This window comes from Bicyclus anynana, chromosome 9 (assembly GCF_947172395.1).
Source record: "Bicyclus anynana chromosome 9, ilBicAnyn1.1, whole genome shotgun sequence".
NCBI classification, from domain to species: Eukaryota; Metazoa; Arthropoda; class Insecta; order Lepidoptera; family Nymphalidae; genus Bicyclus; species Bicyclus anynana.
This window is the reverse complement of record NC_069091.1, coordinates 8,453,103-8,477,095: the sequence shown is the minus strand read 5'-3', so window position 1 is coordinate 8,477,095 and position 23,993 is coordinate 8,453,103. Positions and strand designations below refer to the sequence as shown.

At 35.6% G+C, this 23,993-nt stretch overlaps 3 protein-coding genes across 7 annotated transcripts in view; 2 read left to right on the top strand and 1 right to left on the bottom strand.

The window, feature by feature from the left end:
• Positions 1–11,818, top strand: part of LOC112045046 (protein dissatisfaction) — a gene marked incomplete at its 5' end in the record, with an annotated part of 29,697 nt that extends 17,879 nt beyond the window's left edge. Inside the window, 7 exons of the mRNA XM_052883582.1 lie at positions 3,963–4,114; positions 5,282–5,455; positions 6,160–6,270; positions 7,912–8,151; positions 8,725–8,806; positions 9,622–9,727; positions 10,208–11,818. Coding sequence (XP_052739542.1) covers positions 3,963–4,114; positions 5,282–5,455; positions 6,160–6,270; positions 7,912–8,151; positions 8,725–8,806; positions 9,622–9,727; positions 10,208–10,406 — 1,064 coding nt within the window. The remainder of the gene's footprint in view (positions 1–3,962; positions 4,115–5,281; positions 5,456–6,159; positions 6,271–7,911; positions 8,152–8,724; positions 8,807–9,621; positions 9,728–10,207) is intronic.
• A 730-nt stretch (positions 11,819–12,548) lies between these two features.
• Positions 12,549–16,650, bottom strand: LOC112045233 (cysteine and histidine-rich domain-containing protein morgana). The gene is made up of 6 exons (XM_024081342.2): positions 16,457–16,650; positions 16,159–16,295; positions 15,248–15,450; positions 14,642–14,864; positions 13,578–13,772; positions 12,549–12,918 (listed from the first exon to the last, which is right to left on the bottom strand). Exons 1-6 carry the CDS (start codon positions 16,533–16,535, stop codon positions 12,694–12,696), a joined length of 1,062 nt encoding a protein of 353 aa, XP_023937110.2. The 5' UTR covers positions 16,536–16,650; the 3' UTR covers positions 12,549–12,693.
• Positions 16,651–17,911: 1,261 nt separating this feature from the next.
• The window catches only part of LOC112045039 (WD repeat and FYVE domain-containing protein 3), a 51,588-nt gene continuing 45,506 nt past the window's right edge, over positions 17,912–23,993 (top strand). For 4 of the 5 annotated variants that reach the window (XM_052883659.1, XM_052883657.1, XM_052883658.1 and 1 more), the window contains exons 1-6: positions 17,912–18,451; positions 20,275–20,520; positions 21,094–21,252; positions 21,730–21,922; positions 23,319–23,383; positions 23,486–23,607. In XM_052883659.1, coding sequence (XP_052739619.1) covers positions 18,254–18,451; positions 20,275–20,520; positions 21,094–21,252; positions 21,730–21,922; positions 23,319–23,383; positions 23,486–23,607 — 983 coding nt within the window. In that variant the 5' untranslated portion in view covers positions 17,912–18,253. The remainder of the gene's footprint in view (positions 18,452–20,274; positions 20,521–21,093; positions 21,253–21,729; positions 21,923–23,318; positions 23,384–23,485; positions 23,608–23,993) is intronic. The other variant, XM_052883660.1, reaches the window with a different exon arrangement.

Below are 23,993 nucleotides of genomic sequence, written 5' to 3'. Positions count from 1 at the left end.
CCTTTGGCATAATCTGACCGACCAATAATGAATTGAAACGTTTGACAAAGCGAAAGACGAAAAAAAATACGCCGCGCTATGAATCTGTCTACATAGACATAAAAAACGTTCAACACACTAAACTTACTTAGTTTCAATTCTAACAAGTAATTAAAATCTCGCTCATCCGCGTCATACCGTAACTAAGCCCCTTGGCTTGAGAGTCCCTTCAGCAAAACTGATTTAAGGGATTTCAGACCTTAATTAGAACTATTAAAGTCGAGTTTACCAACATAAGAAGTTAGCGTGCCGGGGAAGAAGCCGAGAAAAAAGCACGTGTTCTATTTGGGATTACACTCGCCCTATAAACAAAGGTTAACATTTGTTACATTGCGTATAGTGGGCCCCACATACGAATAGTTATAAGTAAGCGAGTGTTTACTCAGAGGTTGTGATCTACTTTAAGTCAAAAAGCAAATGCTATATAGCCTAGCAGAACAAAAACATAAGTACATAAGTACATTTTGGAAGACAGTTTTTAAAAGCAATGTTTAAATCTCTAAAAGATCTGCTTAAGGATAGAAACTCTAAAAGATCTGCTGCAGGATAGAAATACAATGCAATATACACCAAACATAATCTTTAGATACATCGACACATTTTTTTCGTCAGACTCAGTAGCTAGGTACGTAGGCAGGTACTCCATATTTCTATTAAGAGTATAAAGTTCACTAGTTATACTCTTCTAAATTAATTATAAAAAAATAATTAGTAAGTAATAAAGCACAATTGTTACTACCTAATTCTTTACTTTACAAAAAATTAACCATTGTACCGTGAGGCATAATAAACGCGAAGAAAACTTTTAAATATGTGATATAAGAATGTAAAATGCTCGAAAAACTCCGACGGCTTCATATCGCGGCCGTCGGCTTTTCATAACTTTATAGCAGAACCGAACCTAGACAAAAACTGGTCAAAGATACACTGGTTTTGTTTTTTTAAAAGAATATTTGCCACACCTTAAAAATGACCAATATTCCCATTCTCATCCAACTAGTCTGGAAAAACTGTATTAGGAGTGGGTACGACAATAGATTAATGGGGCGAGGATCGAACCACAACCCCTCAGTGATGAGAAGCACGGTTGAAAAGCTTTGAGATTTTTTTACCTCGCATCTTTATAATTTTAGTCAACGCACTAAACCATGGTTGTAAAGCGCATGATTGGTAAGGCTTGATGGTTTTATTTAATAAGGTTAAGACCTACTATACCACCAAAACGGTGGTATACAGTTGTGTAAACCATCATAATCATCAACAGCCGATGGACACCCACTGCTGGACGTAGGCAGTTGCATGTAAGTACATGCAAGAGGATGCAACTAGCGACCAACGGTCTCGAGCACCAAATACATGGTCTCCAGCTGCCAGCCGTTGTATTTGGAAGTCTAAATACAATGGTCTCGAGCTGCCAGCATCCAGCGGTTGGTGCTCGAGACCAGGTGGTGTAAATCAATGTTGATGAAATCATAAACAAAGGTGCGATAGATCTAACACTTAAATCTAGATCAAAGGGTATCAGACTAGGTTACAAATCTAAAAACGTGTTTCCAATTCGGTATCTTCGTACAGTAAATATGCATTCGGTACCCCTTTCAACAGTATTTAAGCCAGGCCAGCGTCCGTAACTATTCACATTTTCACTTTAAGCCGGCACGAACGCGGGAACGAACGTATGCGTTCGGGCGTCGCCATGTGCGGACACAATAGCCGCATTCTCATGGACTCAGCCTCGGTAAGCTGATTGCGTGACGTCATTACTCTGGGGCAAGTGCACATTGATCATGTTGGCGAACTGTTTAATGTTTCATGTACGCTCTTTGATCTGGGGTTATTTTATAAATAAATTACATTAAGAATATCTACTTGATATAAATAATTAACCCAGGATGCATTGTACATCACCCTTACACCTAGGTCGGTGCATTGAGATTGATAACCATGTACTAATACATTTCTTCATTATCAACATTATTTGTGAGTGTCATATGCTAAAGCCACACATATGACACTCACAAATAATGTGACTTTCTAGTGGTAAATGAATTTTCAAAATCGTTTCAGTAGATCCAGAGATTATCCCCTAATACTAAAACTAAAAATTTTCTGGATAAACTATTATTAAGCATTATTATCATCAACGATAGTTAGGCTAGGTGTTTTTGAGGCAACCTACAATTTAATTTCTTAATTTGATATAAATCACTTTTCATTCATTAAACAGATGGGTTAAGGTCGTTTCTAATATTCTTAAACTATATGAATAGTTTGTGGTGCTAGGTAAAAATTTATTTACATATAATGAAAAGTCAATACTTTTAAGTATCGGTCATAGTTTATTCACTCGCATACATTGTGGACATCGCCTGTGGGGTAGGTAGGTACATCATATAGATATGCAGGCTTATAGGCGACGTGATCCTGGCTTATCGGGGTCTGGGGCATCGGCTGTACGTAAGCGGTTCACGGCTCTATAATCCCTCGTGTTCAACAACGGTGAACTTGCAATTTGTAATAAAACTGTCTACTTTGTTTGGCAATTTAACTTTTTATTTACTCGCTTGTTAAATTAATATCTAAAAGACTTTAGGATAGGATTATATAATGATTTATTTATTTTACTATCATCCGAGAAAAGTCGACGAACCATGCGACAACGTCACCCAGGTCCGACAAAATACTCTCTACGTACGTTTCACCCCGAAACCGGACCATCCTTAGGAGATGTTGACTCTACAAATTGATGATAGCAAAATAAATAAATCATTACATATTCTTGATGAACTTCCGCAAAGTAATGCCTGCTTCTATCCAATATTTAGGATAGGATTTAAATTTCTGTTTTCACTTTATTATATTTAACGAAAAATTTTCACTATCTCGTCTAAATACCTCACGATGTAATAATGTGATAGTGTGCTCTTAGAACGGGTATTTTAAGAGTGAACGTCCAGCTAAAGCTTCTTGAGGTGTTGGTCGAAGTTTTTTGCTATAAGACCGTTGACTGAAACGATTATTAGAACAATAACATTTGACTTAACATTCCTCATGGCAGTAATTTCTTGAGCAAGGTTCAAGTATTTTAATATTTTCCTTTTCAGCTTCATCCAAAGATTCTATATATTAGATACTGGCAGACGCCCGCGGCTACGCGTGATTTTCTGTTTTTTACAAATTCTGCGGGAAGAATGGATGTTTACGGGCTAAAAAGTAGCTTAAGTTCTGCTCCAAGGACAAATTTATCTTTGCACCAAATTTCATTCAAATGACTTCAACGGTTCAGTCGTGAAAAGTTAACAGATATACAGACAGACTTAATTTTGGATTTATAATATTAATATAGATGTCACTAACGCATCGGAACAAAGGCGGATTGTCTTAATTTCATCGTTGAAAAAAAAAGCACAATGAAAATTATTTAAACAAATAATACCTAAATATTGTCTACAATGTAGAGTTGTGTGTTCAGGGAGTGTAAAAACTATATATCTACCTATAAATGTATGATGTAAGTACACAAAACTGTGCATGTGTGCGCTCAGTAGAGTAGCTAAATTTTGATCACTTTTTGAGGTGATTTTGTAGGCACGTAACATATGTATAGTATAAAAATATCGTTGACTTCATCTCCTGTGAAATAGTACCTAATATCAACGCACTGAACGGTCAATATAGCACTATATCAAGTCTATTGGTTCTTAAGTAGATCCTTATTATACTATACGACGACGGACGACGAAGACGACGACGACGACGACGATGATGATGATGATGATGAATTGATGATGATCATCCGCATTCCCCCAAGCTGTTCCCGCCGTCTCTCAATGATTACTGCCTTTTGTATCCGATCCAACAGCCCAGCTTCTTCAGGTGTTAGTCAAAGCTATATATAATTCATTATAATGTTTGTGTATCAGCGGTACAACACGAGCGCGGTCCCCGCAAGCCCAAGCCGCACCCGAGCGCGCTTGGCTCCCTGCCGCCGTCGCTGCACACACACAAGCCGCATCCCCTCAAGCTGTCCCCGCCGTCGCCCTACACTGCTTTGGCACAGCCGTTCAACTTCCAGGTAGAGTCAAATTGTCTAGAAAATTATATTAAACTAGTTATATTATTCAGGAAGACAGCGAATATAGTGGATAGATGATGTCAAAGAGTGGACGATGTTAACATACACACAGCTTAAAAATATTGCAAAAGACCGGAAGAGTTTTCTACACATGACCGCCAAACTTCAGCTGGAAGAAAGCACCTAATATATACCTAATAGCATAATCGTCTAGCATTATAGCAATTCGGCCTCCGTGGCGCAGGGGTATGCGCGGTGTTTTTTTTACGCGGCGGTTTACTAGTTGGAGGTCCTGGATTCGATCCCCAGCTGGGCCGATTGAAGTTTTCTTAATTAACTCTGGCTGGTTGGCTTGGACGTACCGCCAAGCGATTTAGCGTTCATGTACGATGTCGTGTAGAAACAGAAAGGGGTGTGGATTTTCATCCTTCTCCTAACAAGTTAGCCTGCTTCCATCTTAGATTGCATCATAACTTACCATCAGGTGAGATTGTAGTCAAGGCTAACTTGTAAACTCGATGGTTAAGGTAACGAAGTCATCACCAATGGGTCGTGGTTCGATCCCCGCCTGCTGTACTATTGTCGTACCCACAGAACGTCAAAGCTGACGCTTTTGTCCTCACTCCTAAATCCAGTCTGAACGAATAGGTATAAGTAGATATTGGCACAAAGGTGTAGATTACATTCTGGAATAGACAATTTATATTATAGAACAGTTTTTCACAAAATCACTTAATGATCACTTGATAAACTCAGCTACCTGTAAGGTTTAACTTTGAAATTAATAATTGCAAACAATATATTAAACAAGATCTTTACATGTATAATGAGTGTAAAGGAAGCTAACTCACCCGTGCTGGGTAAATACCTCAATTACGTCTTCAAAGCACAGACAGATAATAAATGATAATAATAATGTAAAGGCACCAGACATCACCGTGAGATCGTTGTCGATTTCTGCCCGCTAGATTGCATTAATTTCTGTATGTTTTACTACTTAAAAGTAAGGAGGTAAAAGGAGGTAAACGGAACTAACTATTGGTTAAATTAGAATCGGGAATTCCTTGAAACAAAGACTATCTATTCAAATTCTTTTAATTTTTTAACGTTTACGCAGTTTCTGCGTATTACAGAGGGGGTTGTTATATATTTATTTTTCTATTTTAGTTTAGCATTAGCGGGATAACCGAATCGGCCCCGCTGAGCACGGCATCGTCCGCGGGGTCGAGCAACGCGGGGGGTGCGGGCGCCGTCAGTCCTTTGCCGCTCATCACAGACCCCTTCCTCGCGCCGCCACCGCCGGGTCTGCTGCACATGCTTATGTCCAGTGATAAATGTCAAGTGAGTCATTGAATCTACATCCATACTTTTAGTGTGAAAGTGTGTGTGTCTGTCTATTTGTTTGTCCGTCTTTCACGGCAAAACGGAGCGATGATTTGACGTGATTTTTTAATTGAAATTTAGCCTATGTTATTCGTTGAAGATGTAGATTTCTATTGGTAAACGAATTTTAAAATCGGTATCCAATATATATATATCCAATATATAATAGGATTATCCAATGATAATCCTACACAAACATTACCTTTGTATAATATTTCTACTAATTTTTTTTTAAAGATATAATTGAGTGAGAATCATGGGTTGATCGTTATACTGAACTTCACTGAACTGAACTTTATATATCGATCAACCCATAATTCGAACCAGAATCCGAAACCACATACCTAACCAGTGGGTTAACAAGGCAGAAAAGTATAATTTTTGTAAGTCCGAATATCACCAATTACTACAAACAAAATTTAAAATTCATTTATTTCAAGTAGGCTCAGTTTACGTGCACTTTTGACACGTCAGTTGACTATTTGTAAAGATTCTACCACCGGTTCGGAGGGCTGGTTCTGCTGCGAAGAACTGGCAAGAAACGCAATAGTTGCCCTTTTAAAAAAATTAAACAAATTTGAGCAGGAAATATTATTGGGTTTATTGGTCTTACGTTATAACTGAATTCCTGAAGAATTTTTAAATGACCAAAACTTTTTTAGGAACTGATGTGGAGCGCAAAGCAGTTGCAACTACAGGGTGATCCTTCGCTGTTGCGCCCACCACCAAATGCCTTCGGAACTCCGCTCGCACCTACTTGGGAATTGTTACAAGTGAGAAAATTTAATTATTTCTTTAATGTTTATTGCAGCGGTTCATAGTAATTCTAGAAGATTTTATTATACCTGGTATGGCGTTATAATTAGGACAAGTCTTTGAGTCACACAAATACACATACAGAACTTAGCAAAACGCCTATAAGCTCTACGAGTTTACGATGTAGAACGCCTACGTAATCCTAAGTGTAGATACCAAGAAAGTTGCGTCAACTCTAATAACCGTCTTGTAGACTCTACGACGTAGTGCTACGAGTCTACGATTTTGCTGAAATTCATAGTTAGTTTTTGATCATTTTCTTGATGTCTGTATTTGTTTTTATAGCAGATAAATATTTTATATGATTAAATGTTTTCATTGATGGTTCTAGACTAAACTGTTTCAATAAAGGTTCAAACACGTAAATTGTTGTCTATTGGTCTGGTCAGGTTCATCATCATCATCATCATATCAGCCGATGGACGTCCACTGCAGGACATAGGCCTTTTGTAGGGACTTCCAAACATCACAATACTGAGCCACCTGCATCCAACGAATCCCTGCGACTCGCTTGATGTCGTCAGTCCACCTGGTGGGGGGTCGGCCAACACTGCGCTTACTAGTGCGGGGTCACCATTCCAGCACTTTGGGACCCCAACGTCCATCGGTTCTTCGCACTATGTGCCCCGCCCATTGCCACTTCAGCTGCTGGTCAGGTTATTGAGTTAAAATTTCATTAAGAATACGATGATGTATTAGGGTTGGTAATAATACTTCAGAGAATATAACACATCACTTTTATTTTTATACCGTCATAAGCACAAAAAGCGACTTTAGCGTTTTTTTATGTTCTGTTGTCGTAAGGTGAGGGACTTGTCGTTTCTCAAATATAAATATAATCGTTAAGTACAAGTCGCTGTGATGGGTCTATGTAATAACTTACGAGTAGATAGGTTTGTCTTTTTGACTCGAGGGCGGGCGCGGTGTCGCGATTGGGCGGCCGAGGGGTGACTTTTCGCCTTCACTTGACTTTCCCCGCCTATTCCTCGTTTCGCGGTGTTGACTTTGTTACGCCTACATCCTGTTATGTACTACAGTTTAGTTCAATTTACTTTTCCAAGTTTCGTTTTGAAATAAATTTGGTTTTAAATTATTTTAATTATCTACCTACATAAACAATGATTGTACCGACTCGGTATCATGACGGTCGCTTTTATAGTTAGATCGTGACGGAATAACAAACAAACAAACTTACTTTCATATTTATAATACCTATTGGATGACTGATATTGATGTCGATAATGATTGGAGGCGTGCAGTTTATAAATGCAAAAATGCACTGCTTACCGCGAGGTCTCGTTGCGAACCTGTGGTACAAAGAATTCACCATTTCGTACAAACTATTGACGAGTATACTCGTATATAAGCGAAAGTTCATAACGATATCTTGAAACAACGCTTGACGAACAAAGTTGAAATTAGCAGGGAAGATAGTTCATAGTTAGTAGACGTCCGCTAAGAATCTAGGTACTTTGCGAGAGAGCTAGATTAAGGAGATCTAAAGGCGGACGAAGTTGCGGACGTCCGCATGTTTGTAAATATAGTGGCTATCCTAGTCATTAACCTTTAGATGTTGATAGGAAGTTTTGTATCCTCAGGAGACAAGCGCTCGACTCTTGTTCATGGCGGTGCGCTGGGTGCGTTGCTTGGCACCGTTCCAAGCGCTAGCGGCGAGTGACCAACTGGTGCTGCTGCGAGCGGCGTGGAAGGACCTGTTCGTGCTGCATTTGGCGCAGTGGTCGGCACCTTGGGACCTGGCGCCGCTGCTGGCAGCGCCCGCCGCCCGAGCCAGGCTTCCACCCGAGCCGCTGGCAGATCTAGAGCTTAATACTTTACAAGTAAGCGCATTTTTAACTGTCTAAAACACTAGTTTATTGACGGCTAAAATTCACGTGATACAACGTCGGAGTATGTCCGACTAGTTTCGAACCTATACGGGGCCTTTAGTCATGAGCTGGTTCTTGCAACGCAGCACGATCCAAATAAAAAGTTGTCAGTCCGGAATCGGGAAATTAATGGTGTTACTCGAATATTTCTGGTGTACCTACCTACCTTATGGTGTAAGTATCTTGGAAAGCACGTTTAGCAGTTCCCAGTCATTAGGTACCTATCTTTTGCATTTAATAGACTGATAGTGACCGCCAACCTCCTTTGGAGCAGCGTGGTGGGCTCGAGCTCCAGTCATAGTAGTGACTCTGAGCTTTCTTATGAGACACAATATGTATAGTTAGCGACCAAGAAGAAGACTCAGAATTATCACTAGCAACACGCACTATTCTAACATTTTTTATTCCCAAGACATTTTTTTTTATTCCCAAATTTCTTATCCCTTTTCTTTTAAGTTTCAACCGTAGTGGGTTATTTATAAATTTTAATTTTGTTTTTTTTTTAATATTTGGTTTTGCTTCCAGGAAATCCTTTGCCGGTTTCGTCAAATTGCCCCCGATGGCAGTGAATGCGGCTGTATGAAGGCGATAGTTCTTTTTTCACCAGGTTTGTGTTCCAAGTTTCCTGAATCATCAATATACAATTACGATAACCTGCCTTTTTTAACCGGTGGTAGAGAGTACCTATTTTAATCATTAATAATATTTTATGTTGTAATTTGATCATAAATTGTTTAGTGTGGGTATGGAGAACATGCTCCATGTATTTTAAAGGGATCCCCTAAATCTACACCCAAAGTTACTATTCCATTACTGTTACCATTGACCTCTTATAATATAAGGACGCACAGTCATGAAAATTTCACTTAAAAACTGGCCAATTTTGCTTTGACAGTTTTAGAATTGGTTATTATGGTTATTGGTAAAGAAAATTATACCTAAAGGCCTTTTTGGGCGCTGATTGTGCATCCACTTTTTAATAAGAGATCGATGACTGTTACAACTAAAATTAATTTAAGACGTAGGACGTAGACATAGTTACCAGTTACCACGTACCTACATATTGTAGATAGGTAGCTGGGTGCCTATATTATGGGTTAATGACCTGAAATAAACAGATTTTTTTTTGTTTTATTTATTAAAATACAATAAACAGATTTTATTTTATTTTATTTATTAAAATACTTTTAGGTATAGGTATGTATATACCTCATGAAAGTAAGAAATAAAAATGCGTTTATTTCAAAATTATGCCACACATCACAATATCTCCAGTATACCAAGACATCCAGGACAATACCCTGCGATGTGTGGAATGACCTTGAACATAACCCCAGCTCAGCATCAAAAATAGGACATGGAGATCTGATTTTCAGCTGGAACAATGCAGTATTATGCAGTAGGAACCTATTATCATTTCAGATACACCTGGACTTAGCGAAACACAGCCAGTTGAAATGTTGCAAGACCAAGCGCAGTGCATTTTAGCGGACTATGTTAGAACAAGATACACGCGGCAACCTACCAGGTTGGTAAAAAAATTATTAAAAAATTGTCGTTTTATCAGCATATTTCTTAAAATCATGTATCTATCTGCCTAATTTTATGTCTCATTACACAGACATTCTCTCACGATGATTTGAGTATTTAGACCCACTACGCTGATCTCTGTCTCGCTACGGACTCACTACTATAAGTTTGCTTCCTGTAGGTTGTTCGATTTAAGCCGTCCTTACCTGACCTCTGAACTTCTTATACTACGATTTTAGTAGATATTGTAGGTTCAGTATGTGCAGTTTATGTGATCTAAAATATTTAAAATATTCGTTGAATAGGTTAAGTCACTGTCATACTTATTTTAAGCGAGAATTTTTGTGAGGAATCATTACCCTTCATTTGGGCCCCAACTAATTAACTAATTTTGATACAGTGCCACTACGCCACTGCTGTTAGTAAATCCGTCACTGAATTGACAGGAATTAGTGATCATCTCTATTACGTTTGTCAGATTTGGCCGTCTGCTCCTGCTGTTGCCATCGCTACGTGCGGTGCGGGCTCGTTCCATAGAACTACTGCTGTTTCGCGAGACGGTGGGCGACGTCTCCGTGGCGACGCTGCTCCACGACATGTACAGGATGCAACCAGCACCAACACCTGCCTTCCAGCCGCCGCCACCCTCGTCAACTGACCATTGCTCTTCACCATAAGAAGCTGTATATATTAGCTGATATTTAACTGTATCAATTTTCATACCTAAGTAAGCTAAGCTACAATCAGAAACCGCGACACTTAAAGCTAGAAGCAGCATGTAGCGTGTAGCGACCACCGGCGTCAAGCGTATGCGGCGAGAAGATATACCTAATTTATACTAATATTATAAAGCTGAAGAGTTTATTTGTTTGCTGGAACGCGCTAATCTCAGGAACTACGAGTACTAATCCGATTTGAAAAGTTCTGTCAGTGTTAGATAGCTCATTTATCGAGGAAGGCTGTAGGCTATATATTATGCAACAGGAACGGGAACCACGCGGGTGAAATCACGCAGCGTTAGCTAGTATAAAATGTATGGAAACTACAGTGAAGAGGTCGGTGGCGGCGTTTTGTGGCTCTGCCGTAGGTGCCGTGTGCGGAGGCACTAAGTCATGTGTTCAACATATTGATGGTTGTCTGATTTAGCGCACCTTTGCTTTCGGTCTCTCAAAAATGTCTACCTGAATCACCGACGTGAATAAGATTTTTAACTAGACACAAAATTACGTATACGGTTACAAAACACAAAATTACAAAATTAAAAATTTCTTCTCCAATTTTGTAACGATTTTTGACGTGACAGCGTCTTATAGTTCGATGGAGCCGGCTGCACACTCGAAAGAAATAAAGTATATTCTGGTCTATGAAGATTTAGAAAAACGAACATTTTCTTTTGAAAAATGCAACCATTCCATCAGCAATTTCTTATGACTAAGTATGTCACGTTAAACTATCGTCAGTAAACCGACTTTACAGACAACCGATTTTTTTACAACTAGATGGAGTCTCGAATTTGTCTTTATCTCTAAGTCTAACACGATTTATGAGTAGAATAACGATACTGTAGATATCAGAGATAGAGATGAATTCTAAACTCTCACTGTCAAGTTATAAAAACAGTGTTGTAGAAAAGCATCAAGCATCTTTATGCAGGATAATAAAGATATACTTACTGCAAATTGTACCTACTCAAAAACAATTGTTTCCAAAAAAAAAATTAAAATATGTGCAGAACTAATATATAAGTGTAAATCGTTCACATTCTAGACTATGAAGTATTTTAATGTAAATAAAAAATAAGAAAATAATCCTGTAAATATGTTTTGACTTGTTATTTCTTAATATTGAATTTTAATTAATACTTTTAATTATATCAGAAACATTGTAAATTAGATTTAATTTATGATTCTAGTCAAGTTACTAGTCATGTTAGTGTTATAAACCTGTAAATGTTGCCATTGAGGTACTTATTTATCATAGAATATTAAAATGTGTTCGAAATAAATCAAACATAAATTATACAAACATATCCAACTCAAGGTGTTGTTTTAATCCCATGATCCTTCAAATCTTAGACTGCATCATCACTTACAATCAGGTGAGATTGTAGTCAAGGGCTAACTTGTAAAGAGTAAAAAAAAATCCTAAATACTTAATTTTAACTACCTACCTACAGAACATATAGAAACATATCAAAAATATTAACAGTTTGAACTTTCTTTTTTTGACGACAATAAGTGTAGTGCAAAAGGCAGTGGTTTGCGCGGTGAATTAATTACATGGAGGTCCTGGGTTCGATCCCCAGCTGTCCGATTGAGGTTTTCTTAAGCAAAAAGAAAGGCAAGTCTATTAGTATAGTAATGGTAAACTATATAGGTACGTATAGTAAACTAAGTATAATATTTATATAGTATATTCTCTGTCTTAAATTACTGCAAAACATTTTTAACCATTGTCTGTGGCACCAGAACGGATGAAGCGATGTAATTTTTTTTGTATGAAAGGTGCGAGTATTCTTAGACATGTTTGATGAAAATCGGTTGAGCCGTTTAAAAACTCGGGGGATTGAAAATGGGTAATAATAACAGAATTTCTTCAAATATACTCAGTGGGGTTTCGAATAAAAGCACACTGAAAGAGAATATTGATAACTTGATCGAGTGTAATTTATAATTTCATGACCTTTGCGAGTTTTTCAAAATTTGCAATTTTATGATATTCTTTAACGTGCTTTACCAAAGTTAAGCTCCGTAAGAATTTGGTGCTATTTTTACTTACGAAATTCTAAATACCTAATTAAAGTAAATAATAAAAAGGCATTTTACAAACGGCAGCTTTATTCGAATGTTTTCTTGTGAAGCTTTTTTCGTTCGCTAGTACAAAATAAACAATATCTAAGTAATAAAGAACACATGGAACAGTACATAATATAATAAATATTTTCACAGATGTCCAATTTGTGTATCAACCCGTGACATTCACTTTCCCCATAGAATGGATGGCTTCGACGGTAGACAAGTCTACTGAATCATCTTCTAATTGGTCTTCTTCAGGTTTCTGTGGTTCAGGTTTCGGCTCAGCTTGTCTCGGGAAGTCTAGCTTGCTCCAAGCACCTGGCTCGCCTTTCTTTAGTTTTATTTCTACTTTAGAACCTGTCATAGATGCACTGCTTTTGCTTACATCAATTACCTAAAACAAGTGTAAAAATCAGATTTTTGACATGATAAATCTGTTATTATATACTAGCCTAGTAGTAGTTCTCGTTCGTGTGAAATACGGGTATAAAATATAGCCTATGACACTCACAACTAACAAAGCTTTCTAATGGTAAATGAATTTTCAAAATTGGTCACGTAAATCCAGATATTAACCCCTACAATACCACAAACATATGATTATGAATAGAATAGGTGTAAATGCACAGATCTAACCTATTTTAAGTGCATATCTACTTAGCAGTGGCGATGGATGAATTTAGATGAAGGTAAGCTGTCCAAAAAAAAGGAAATTAGTACAGCATGATACGAACTACGGTTTCTCATTCTCTTATCTCTCATCTCATCTCATAATTACTTTACTCTCCAACTATGTGCGAGGGCGGATTTACATTTGTCTGACGTGACATGACATGACGCATCAGAACAGAATCAGTATCATACATTTTGTATGGCAACATTTAAACTTATGTGTTGTGACATATCATGATGGCTTCTGATGCGTCACATACAAAATGTATGAAACCGATTCTGTTCTGATGTGTCACTACATAACAAGTCAGACAAATATAAATCCTGCTTAACATAATTTATAGATAAACTTTTCCCAAAAAAATGTTTTTTATAACTTACTCCTCTTAATTCAAGATCTATTTCAAATACTGCATTTCCTTCTTCATGAAAAATCAACTTTGTGTTAAGGCGAATAGGGTTTACTTTAATGTGACTGGCGAATGGGTCATATTTCTTGGCATACACACTGACAATCACATACTCCGGCGTTTGATGCCAGTCCCAGCGACACTTCATAGTCCCTGCTGGAGTACTCTGTAAATTAAAAAATGAGGGTATAAATCACTAGTCATTTCACACCTAATTATAATTATAATTAACTTGTTCCTAAATTAACGAAAATAAATTTGATTAATAAGCTAAGAACTATTAGAATTGTTAATATATTTTATATAACATTTTATAAAAAATTCAAACATAATTTAAAATAAATAAGTTATGAAATGACATCTGTTTTCTGCCTTCATTTCTAATTTCTTTGTTGGTAAACAGTACACATCAAGAAAGGCTGTATAAATAAGTTGGATATTAATATAGGTAGTGTAGATTTTGTAAGTAATTTATTTATTGTAAACTAGCGGACGCCCGCGACTTCGTCCGCGTGGAATTCAGTTTTTGACAAATCCCGCGGGAACCATGGATTTTTCCAGGATGAAAAGTAGCCTATGTGTTAATCCAGAGTAAAATCTATTTCCATTCCAAGTTTTAGCCAAATATCTTCAGTAGCCACTGCACAAAGGAGGAACAAACATAGACACTTACATACACACTTACGCACAAACTTTCGCATTTATATATTAGTGTGATGTGATGTGGTGTGATGCCTTTCCAACATTTGTAACTGTCGTCATAACCTCAAAAATCAAGAGAAACAGTTCCCATCCTTCTCTTACTCTTAGTAACAACTATAAAAATATAAAAATTATTGTGAAAGAAAAGAAACATATTTTACAATGATTTTCATTTTTTTGTTTTTCTTGTGCCGCTAAAGTCATGTATAGTAATGATCATTACCGAATAATAACAGTCATATATTCCCCACGAAAAGTTGATGTCCTGAAGTGGGCATCCATCAGCTGATATGATGATGATGGATGATGATGAATGATGATGATAAAACTTACTTCTTTAAACCATTTATGAGTGCCTGTGGTACATCCTGGTTGACTCAAGAATGTATCAAAGTCTGTTGTTCTTTTCTGGCAGCAGGTCCAAAACTTCAGCCCTTCGTGAAACACTGGGCAGCCTGGATGGTATGTGCACATACTACTGTTACTCTGTGGCCCCTCATATGATGTGTTGCATCCTCCATTCTTACAAATTGTTCCAATTTCTGCTGTTTTGTTTCTGAAAAAAGTAATTGATAATGTTAATAATGTAAAAGGTTGTTATTTCTTTAATAATTGAAATAACAAAATAATTGAAAACAGGTAAGTCTAGTTCTTTTAATTGACTTATTAAATACTAGGAACACATCAATTTAGTTTTTTCATATGACAATTTATATATGTAAATATTACTTGAAATTCTAATGTGAAACTATTATTCATAGATTAACAATGAAATTAAAGACGGGCTGGAGTGAGCAATGAGTCCTGAATTAGATTAGACTTGTGTGATACCAACTTCACAACACAACTTTATAAAGGTGAAGGAGAATTCTGGCGACATAAAGATTAGGCAAATACTCCATAAATTAAAAAAAATCATAAAAATAACAAAGACTATACTCTTCAAGGGCAGCAGCTGCTTGTTGAGTTGCTTTCTGTAGATTAGCTTTCAAAGCATCTGCAATACGAGGTTCTATAGTGGTCATTGGGCTCTCAAACGGAGGTCTAGTTAGCTGGGGCCCAACTATAGGTGCTCTAACTTCTATTACTTCCTTCTTTTCCAATTCATTGTCTAACACCTTCTTCTCCGGTTCTGGTGGTTTCTATAAGATATTAAAAATCAAATTAAGAAATTACAGCAAAAAAGTAATGTGGGATTGTCAAAAATATTTTTTAAATTTATTTATTTCAGTGCCTTTTTGTGCTCAATTGACACACATACTTATACTACAGCCTTACTCAATGTGTACTATTTAACAACAAACTTGAAATGAAGGTAGAAAATGCATGTCATTTCATAACTTAATTATTTTAAATGATGTATTGTTTGTTTATAAAATGTTATTCAAAATATTTTAACTATTTTTTACAGCATTATATTTGAATTTATTTTCATTAATTTAAGACCAAGTTAATTTTAATTATTCTTAGTTTTGAAATGACTACTTTAATTTGTTTGTTGGTAAACAGTACACGTTGAGTATGGCTGTAGTATAGTAATATTATCAAATATTTATGAACATTGCAATTTTTTAATTTGGCTTAAATTCTATTAAGCCAAATAAAAATTCATAATCCAAAATAGATATAGATGTGTGAATCTGTAAACTGAATAATAACTTACAAAAATCATGATGATTTTGATAGTTTTAATTACTATTACATACTGATCCTGGCCTGCTTTGAAGCAAGCATGTTCTTAGATCCATTTATCCTGATCTTATCTCATTGATACTGCTTACAGTAATACATTGTTTAAGTTAAATATTAATGAATAAATAAATAGATAAAAAGTAAAGTGACAAACATACCACATTAGAGTGATTTGACATGGTACATCCTTTGATATTGAGGAATTCTGTGAAATCCACACTTTTCTTATTGCAACAAGACCACCCTTTGTATGCATCGTGGAAGACTGGTGCACCAGGGTGGTGGCAGCATTCATCTATTTTAATAGATTAAATAATTATGAATTAATGTACTAGATCAAACAAACATTAATTATTTTCCTTGATCATTTAACATGAAGGACAATAGTTAATATTAAAGGAACGTAGCGAATCATTTATAATTTAAACGGAGTTTCCAGAAGAATCTCGTACAAACCTCTATCGTTGTGGTTAGGATCGAAAAGCTGACCACAACCGCGGTTATAACATTGGACTAAGTTCTTATTTTCTGGCATAGTTTAGCTTTTACGTTTGTGATCACAAAATATATAATTATATATTTAAATAATTCTTAAAAATAATTTGAAATGATAAATGCACCAACACAACGCATTGAAAATTGAAACTATTTTTAAAACAGTGTTACCAACTCTCCAAAATATTTATCCCTAAAGTTGGTGTCAAAAACCCCTAAAATCGCCTTAATTATTGAGTTGTCCCCCTAAAAAATACAAAATTCATAATAATTTAGAAATAATATACTGTCATGTTTCAAAAGTCTATATTTAATACAGACAAAATACTACGTCTTTATCTGAAGATTCAGATTTTTTGAAATCATACTTGTTGACAATGAATAAATTTACCAATTTTTTTTATTCGATGAAAATTGCCTCCAATTGCCTCAGAGTGGTTGTAGAATAACGTATTATATGTCGTTATAAGTCGCTAGGCCAAGAAAGAAATATTAAAATTATCATCAATTTAAAAATAATAAAGAATCAAAAATCCCTGAAAATACCCCTAAAAATTTCAGACCCCTAAAAAAATCCCATTTCACTTATTTGCCCCCTAAATCTGGGGGAAAAACCCCTAAGTTGGGAACCCTGTTTTAAAACTGTCACTGTCAGTTATGTCAGTGTCAAATGGCACCAAGCACAATCAAAAGACAGGTGATGACACTAACAGTACAATGTTGCCAGCTACATTATTGCATGCCATGTCAGACCAATTACAGCATGACAGAGCGGAACGGACTTTTCATCATCATCATCATCATCTTAGACAGCCGATGGACGTCCACTGCAGGACGGGACGGGACGGGACGGGATTTTATAGGGACTTCTAAACATCACAATCCTGAGCCACCTATATCCAGCGAATCTCTGCGACTCGTTTGATGTCGCCAGTCCACGTGGTGGGCACCACCACTGCAATGTTAGTTATTTAGTGCAATCTTTATGACGTTTCGGAACATCGTGGGCAATATAATATTTTAGGCATCACTGGTTACGCAGGAGTGTGGCGGCGGTGCGTCACCCGCATCTCCCACCCATCAGAAGTTGTCTTACACGTCTTGATTTTAGCGTATTAAAAGTGTTTCGGAAATTCGAACCTTTCGGAGACTTCATATAGATTGCAATTGACTATACTCTTAATAAAAGGTAGGTTTCGGCTTTCGGCTGAGATTACGGCTACCGTTACTGATAGTGCTGCGAACTACTATATGGCTGTAAAGGGCAGGTGTCTATATTTCACTTTGATTTCATGTATCATAAACACAACACCAAAGTCCAAAGAATATATTACTCCAAAAGGCTTAGACCATTAATAACGGTCTAAGTCCAAAAGGACACAACACAACACTATTTTTTGTCTATTCTCAAATAAAATAAGCAGTGCACAACACTAGTGTTCAAAGAGAAGTGTAGTGGGGTGGATTTTATTATTTTATTTGATAAAATTAAATAAAAACAATATTATTCATTTATTTGGGTGCCGGCAATAAAAATATGTTACACTTGTGAATATATAAAAGTGAGTCATTAAATATGTGATCTGCAGAATGTAAAAATATTAAAGACTTCGTAAAAAATGCTTTTGTTCATCGTAAAAACGTTCGCAAATTACAGTGGATGTACTCAAAAATGAAAATGGAATGCATAGTAATTAACCAAATAGACAGTATTCGTATAAGAATGTTTTAATTAGTGAACGATTTTGTTTTTAAACAATGAATTTAATGCGCAAATTGCGTGGGGCGTCTGCCTCGTCTTCGGCGGAGGCTGCCGAAGCATCAAGTTCCTCTCATATCCAGCTCGGATTGATGCATTTGAAGAAGCTATTCGCAGAATACACTCATCCACCGCAGCCATTGACAGAGGCAGAAAAAGATGATAAATTGTATAACATGCTACCTCTATTTTGTAAGGTAAGTTCTTAAAATTTTTACCAATCAGCATCATGGTTTACGTTTAGATACTTAGTACCTACCTCGCCTACATAGAGGTTTATGTACAGTTTATGCACAAGGCAGGAAATAATGGTTTATTGTAATAAATTACTAGCTGATCTGGGAAATGTTGTTCACCTAGAGTTTTATATAAATTGGATTTTGTTTTGTTTCTGTCTAGTAACAACAGGCAAGGCGAGAATTTTATGCTCACATGCCAACACAGGAGATAATGAAGTATTCTATGAAAAGTATTAATTCCTGTTCATCATGTCCTGTTATATGGACATTCATAATATACAGTGAATTTGTCATAAAAAAGACTTTTACATAATTAGTTTGATATTCACTGTATATTATGAATGCCCCCGGTGACGCCGTAGTGGTCCCACATGGAGCCATAGGCACTTACTCGACACGAAAAAAAAAAATATAATGATAGCTACAGGTGCGTTAGCTACTGCTGTATCAACCCCCAAACTACAAGGGCCGTGTGTAAAAGTGATATTGGTAACATGTACATACACAATCTCACTGTATATGGAAAGCATCCCAAAAAAGAAACATAAAAGTGCTTATGTTTCACTTAAAAGACAAAAGCTAAAAAAAGGAAATCCTTTTTTTCCTGGGATAGGGGTGCACCCAAAAGATGGAAACATCCTACATAGGTTTAGTCACTTTCATATTTATTTTAAGCAAGCATAATCCATCCACCATCTAATTTTGATACAGGACCTTTCCAATACACTACTATGCCTACTGGATGGCTACTTAATGGCCCAGTGGTTGGATTGTGTAAATCAAATTGGCTCAACTTTAAAACATTGACTTTTTGTTCATTAGTTATTGTACACATTCTGAGTATTAGCATGCAGATGATGTGTGCTATTGTGGCCTGTCAGTTCTAGTTATTATCATTATCAGCTTGTATCCATCTACTGCTGGACATAGGCCATTTCCAAAAGTGCAGACTTAAACAATCATCTGCCTTTCTCATCCAGCCACTTCCTGGTAACTTCTTAATGTTGTCTGACCATCCAACTGCAGGTGCACTATTACTACTTTATAATTACCTAACACTTAACAGTGATAGTTACCAAAGTTAATACCTTAGGCAAAATAGGCTTGTATTGTAAAACAACACTATTATAAGAGTGGTAATCTTTGTTGGATTTCACTCCTGTGGCTTATATCTTTAGATCATTTCAAATCAGCTTGTATCCGTACACTGCTGGACATAGGCCTTTCCGAGAGTGCTACCACACTCAATTCTCTGCCTTCCTCATCCAACCACTTCCCAATACCTTCTTATTTTTGTCTGACCATCTGGCTGGAAAGCATTCTACATTGCCTGCGCTTGCTGGTGTGTGGTCTCCACTCCAGATCATGTCTGGCCATCTGTTTTATGACAAATATGGCCTAGGCCTATTAGTTTGCTAATCCTTTTAGATCAATTACTCTATAAAAATGTATTTAATGTCTATAACACACATAAATAAAAACAGATCTTATAAAATAAATGATGTGCTAAACATATTGATTTTACTAACTGTCACACTAAAATGTTTCAGACAGTGTCTCAGTCCTTTTTCAGTAAACAGCAAAAACTTTTTCAGTAAATGGCAAAAACTCAAAAGGTTCTATAATAGGTTTAATCCTAATCTAATCCAATCCACCAATCACACTATTGTTAAGTATTGGACTTGGACAGAAAAGAGGAAGAGGATTAATATGTGGTTAATAATATACATTTTTGTTTTCCAAGGTAAAAAAAATGGTGTAAAAATGAGTATTCTTTGCAGGTTTTCGGCACAAGTCCATCAAGTGACATGAATGAAAAATTTTGGGACATCCTATCATTTTGTCAACAAGTGTCGAAGCTGATGGTGTCTGAAATAAGGAAGAGAGCCAGCAATCAAAGCACGGAGGCAGCTAGTTGTGCTATTGCTAAATTCTTAGAGATAGAAAATTCAGAGGAGTCCAGTAATGGATGGATGTTGTTATCCACTTTGAATCTCTTGGCAGCTGGTGACCAGTCTTTGATACAGGTTATTTGGCTTGAAAATGATTATATTATTATAATTGATTTATTGTTTTTTTGAAAAATAAAAAAAACAGAAATGTTTTTTTCTCAAAAAAAGATGATTTCTGTAAACAGAAATAAATAATAATGTTTACCCCAAAAGAGCAAGAATGTGGCCACAGGAATGCCTAGTAAACCCATAATGCACTGAGTTGGGACTCAATGTTTTAGGGAATGTTTTTTTTTTTTTAAGTATTTACCATATCTTTTTCAATATAACCAATATTCCTGTTCCCCTCCAACTAGTAGGGAAAGACTGTATTAAGAGTGGGTAAGACAATAGACCAATGGAGCGGTTATCAAAGTACCACCCTTTGGTGATGAGTCCTACTGCTCTGGTGTAAGATCATTTATAGATAAAAACTTTTTTTAAATATAAATTTATTCAGTACAGATTATTGTAAATAAAATCAATAATAATTAAAACATGTGCAATGATCTTTATCTTTAACAACCATGCAACAAGCTTACAAATTGCTTCAATGTCAATATTCTTTGAAAGCAGTATCTATTAACAAATTGCTTAATTTATTTCTAGGTCATGACTACTGCAGCTATACCTTCAACATTAGTAAAATGTCTGTATCTATTTTTTGATCTACCTGAAATACCAGAGTCTGAAGCTGATGTCCAAGATGGTAATAGTGAATTTACACCAAGGGAAAGGAGGATACTTCTGCAGAAGATATTTGTTCAAGTATGATTTATTTAAGTAACTAATAACAGGACCGATTGATCCAATGTTAACTAAATAATTATTTAAAAAAATAACATTTGCCTTTCGTATTGAGGTATGATGTGATGCTCTATATAGGCCTTTGCCAATAAAATCTTTTTAACAAAAAAATTAAGGCAACTTCAAAGATGGTGATTTATCTAAAAATAACATCATACCTGTGTCATTTCTATTGATCTGTTTGAAGGCAGTACTATCCCAAATAGTAATAAAGTTTATTTTGCTTTTTTAGCACCAGATTTTAACCAATTAACAGAACAAATAAAAGATAAAACATAAAAAAGCATATCATGGGTTGAATTGAGAACCTCCTCTTTTTTTGAAGTTGGTCAGAAAAGCACTACTACTAGTACTAGAAACTAATTTTTTGTAAACATAAACAGTATTTTCATCTCTATGTATGAAACTTGTCATTATATATTTTTTTTTTCATTTTAGGTTCTAGTCAGGTTATGCAGTCACCCTTTTCCTTGTGAGGAGTTGGCGAGGAAGGATGATCTGAGTTTACTGTTTGCTGCTATAACATCATGGTGTGCCCCGCACAATATGCTGTGGAGGAAGTCTGCCGCTGAGGTTCTGATGACTCTCTCCAGACATGGCTTGACACAATCTGTCGTCCAATATATTCACAGTAAGCTAATTTTGATAGTACATATAATACACCCCCTGGTGACACCACTGAGGCTCTATTAAGGAGCCTATGGCGCTTACTCAATTAGCAAAAAAAACTACATATAATTAAAACAGTGCAATGCTCTATTAACCAGCAATTATTGCGACAAGTTTCTAGAAAAAAATATATTGCTTAAAATAATAGAATAATGAAACCTGGCGAATTTTTTAAGTACTAATTAGAAAATATCGTATACCTACTACAAAAATTATGAGTAAATTTTTATACTATTTCCTTCTTTTTTGTTTATCTTTTGGTTTTCCCTATTTCTTATCTGTTTAAAACTGTGTTACACTGTGGTTTGTGTTGCGTTATGGTTAGGCTTAGTTTCGATATGTATTTTGTAGAATAATAGATAAATAATTAAAAAATAAAAAAAACTGTCAGCAATTCAGTTTATGAATACAAAAAAAGTTGATGGCTTTGAAGGGAACTATTAAGTCATAAAATTGTATCTTCATCATCTCGTCACTTGAAGATTCATTACCTTCTGTAGGAAATAAAATCATGATAGAAGTTTAGAAAAAAAAAGAAAATCTATCATACTAAATGCAAAATGTTTTAGTAAAAATAATAATGGTTCTAAATCTGATTTTTAAGGTTCTCATACTGTCTGCTAAAAACACCATACACCTGACATATCACTTAGCACTCTAATCTATGTAAACAATGCAAATTGATTTGCTCAATGTTTGTACATACACCTGTATGTTACATGAAAGCAACATACTTGCTTTTATGACATTATTAGGGTACACGAGTAATAACTATATATTATAAAATTTATAATAGACTTTAATTATCACCACTTTACACAACAGGTGAGATCGCATTTGCCTATAGGCAAATGAGCTCAGCCACCTCATTTATTTCACTGCATATTTTTTTATGCAAGTTATATTTTTAATTTTATATAAAATAATTAATCTCTTTTTTAATGTTATACCTATATAAGTATATACTACAAGTTTGTGTAAACAGAATAAGAATATCATAAACTAGCTTACGCCGCGCGGTTTCACCTGCGTGATTCCCGTTCCCGTTGGAATACAGAGATAATATATAGCCTATAGACTTTTTCGATAAATGGGTTATCTAACACTGAAATATTTTTTTAAATCGGACTAATAGTTCCTGAGTTTAGCGCGTTCAATCAAACAAACACAAACAAACTCTTCAGCTTTATAATATTAGTATAGATAATAATATTCTGTATTTTATAATAATCTGATAATTGAACCCAAAATCCAAAACAAATATATCATTTAGGTAATTGTATAAATGTACATAATTGCAAAACTTATGATAAATGTAGAAATCTCTTTCAAATAGTAATTTGATGTTGTATTTTCAGATAAAGGATGTGTGGGTCTCTGTATTGAGAATATGCAAAAGATTCCCGAGTTAACCCCACTTGAGGTAAATTATCCAGACAGAACCTTCAAATACATCTCCTATATTATATAGGCCTTATTTTGAACCTTTTCATTAAGCAAATAAAAAAATCTAACGTTTTTTCAGGTCGTAGAAATGTTTGTGGCAGTGTTCTGCTTCTTGAAAGATTCGAGTGAAGTTAGTCAATTATTGTTGGACGACTTTCGCACATGTCAAGGATATTTATTTCTATCTGAATTCCTACTCAAGTATGTATTGAAACTAAATGGTTAGAAAATATTGTTAGTTATTATTTAGATAAAAACGCACGTATCAATTATATTTTTTATTCAGTAGTATTAAGCTTCAAGTTATTGAGTTGCTTACCTTACAACCGAATACTGAAAATGTATTGTGAGTCAGAGATGCGTGTCACGAGATATTTCGTGAAGACTAAAGGCATACCGCCGACCAATAGCGGCAGAATAAATGTGCTCTTTTTCGACACATTGTAATGAAATAGAGTTATTGGTCGACCATCGTATGTCATTTTCTCTTCCCAAGATATTTTGTTGGACCATTACAGGGTTTTACTTAATTTTCTTCACCATTTTGAATAAGAGGTTCCAATTTGAATATGATATTCAAAGTTTCA

Coding starts and splice junctions, on each gene's coding strand:
- LOC112045233 (XM_024081342.2), bottom strand. CDS start 16,535: ATGCCAGAAAATAAGAACTTAGTCCAATGTTATAACCGCGGTTGTGGT. Junction 13,773..14,641: donor CTCATAAATGGTTTAAAGAA/GTAAGTTTTATC, acceptor TTTAATTTACAG/AGTACTCCAGCAGGGACTAT. Junction 12,919..13,577: donor TAGATCTTGAATTAAGAGGA/GTAAGTTATAAA, acceptor CACTTGTTTTAG/GTAATTGATGTAAGCAAAAG.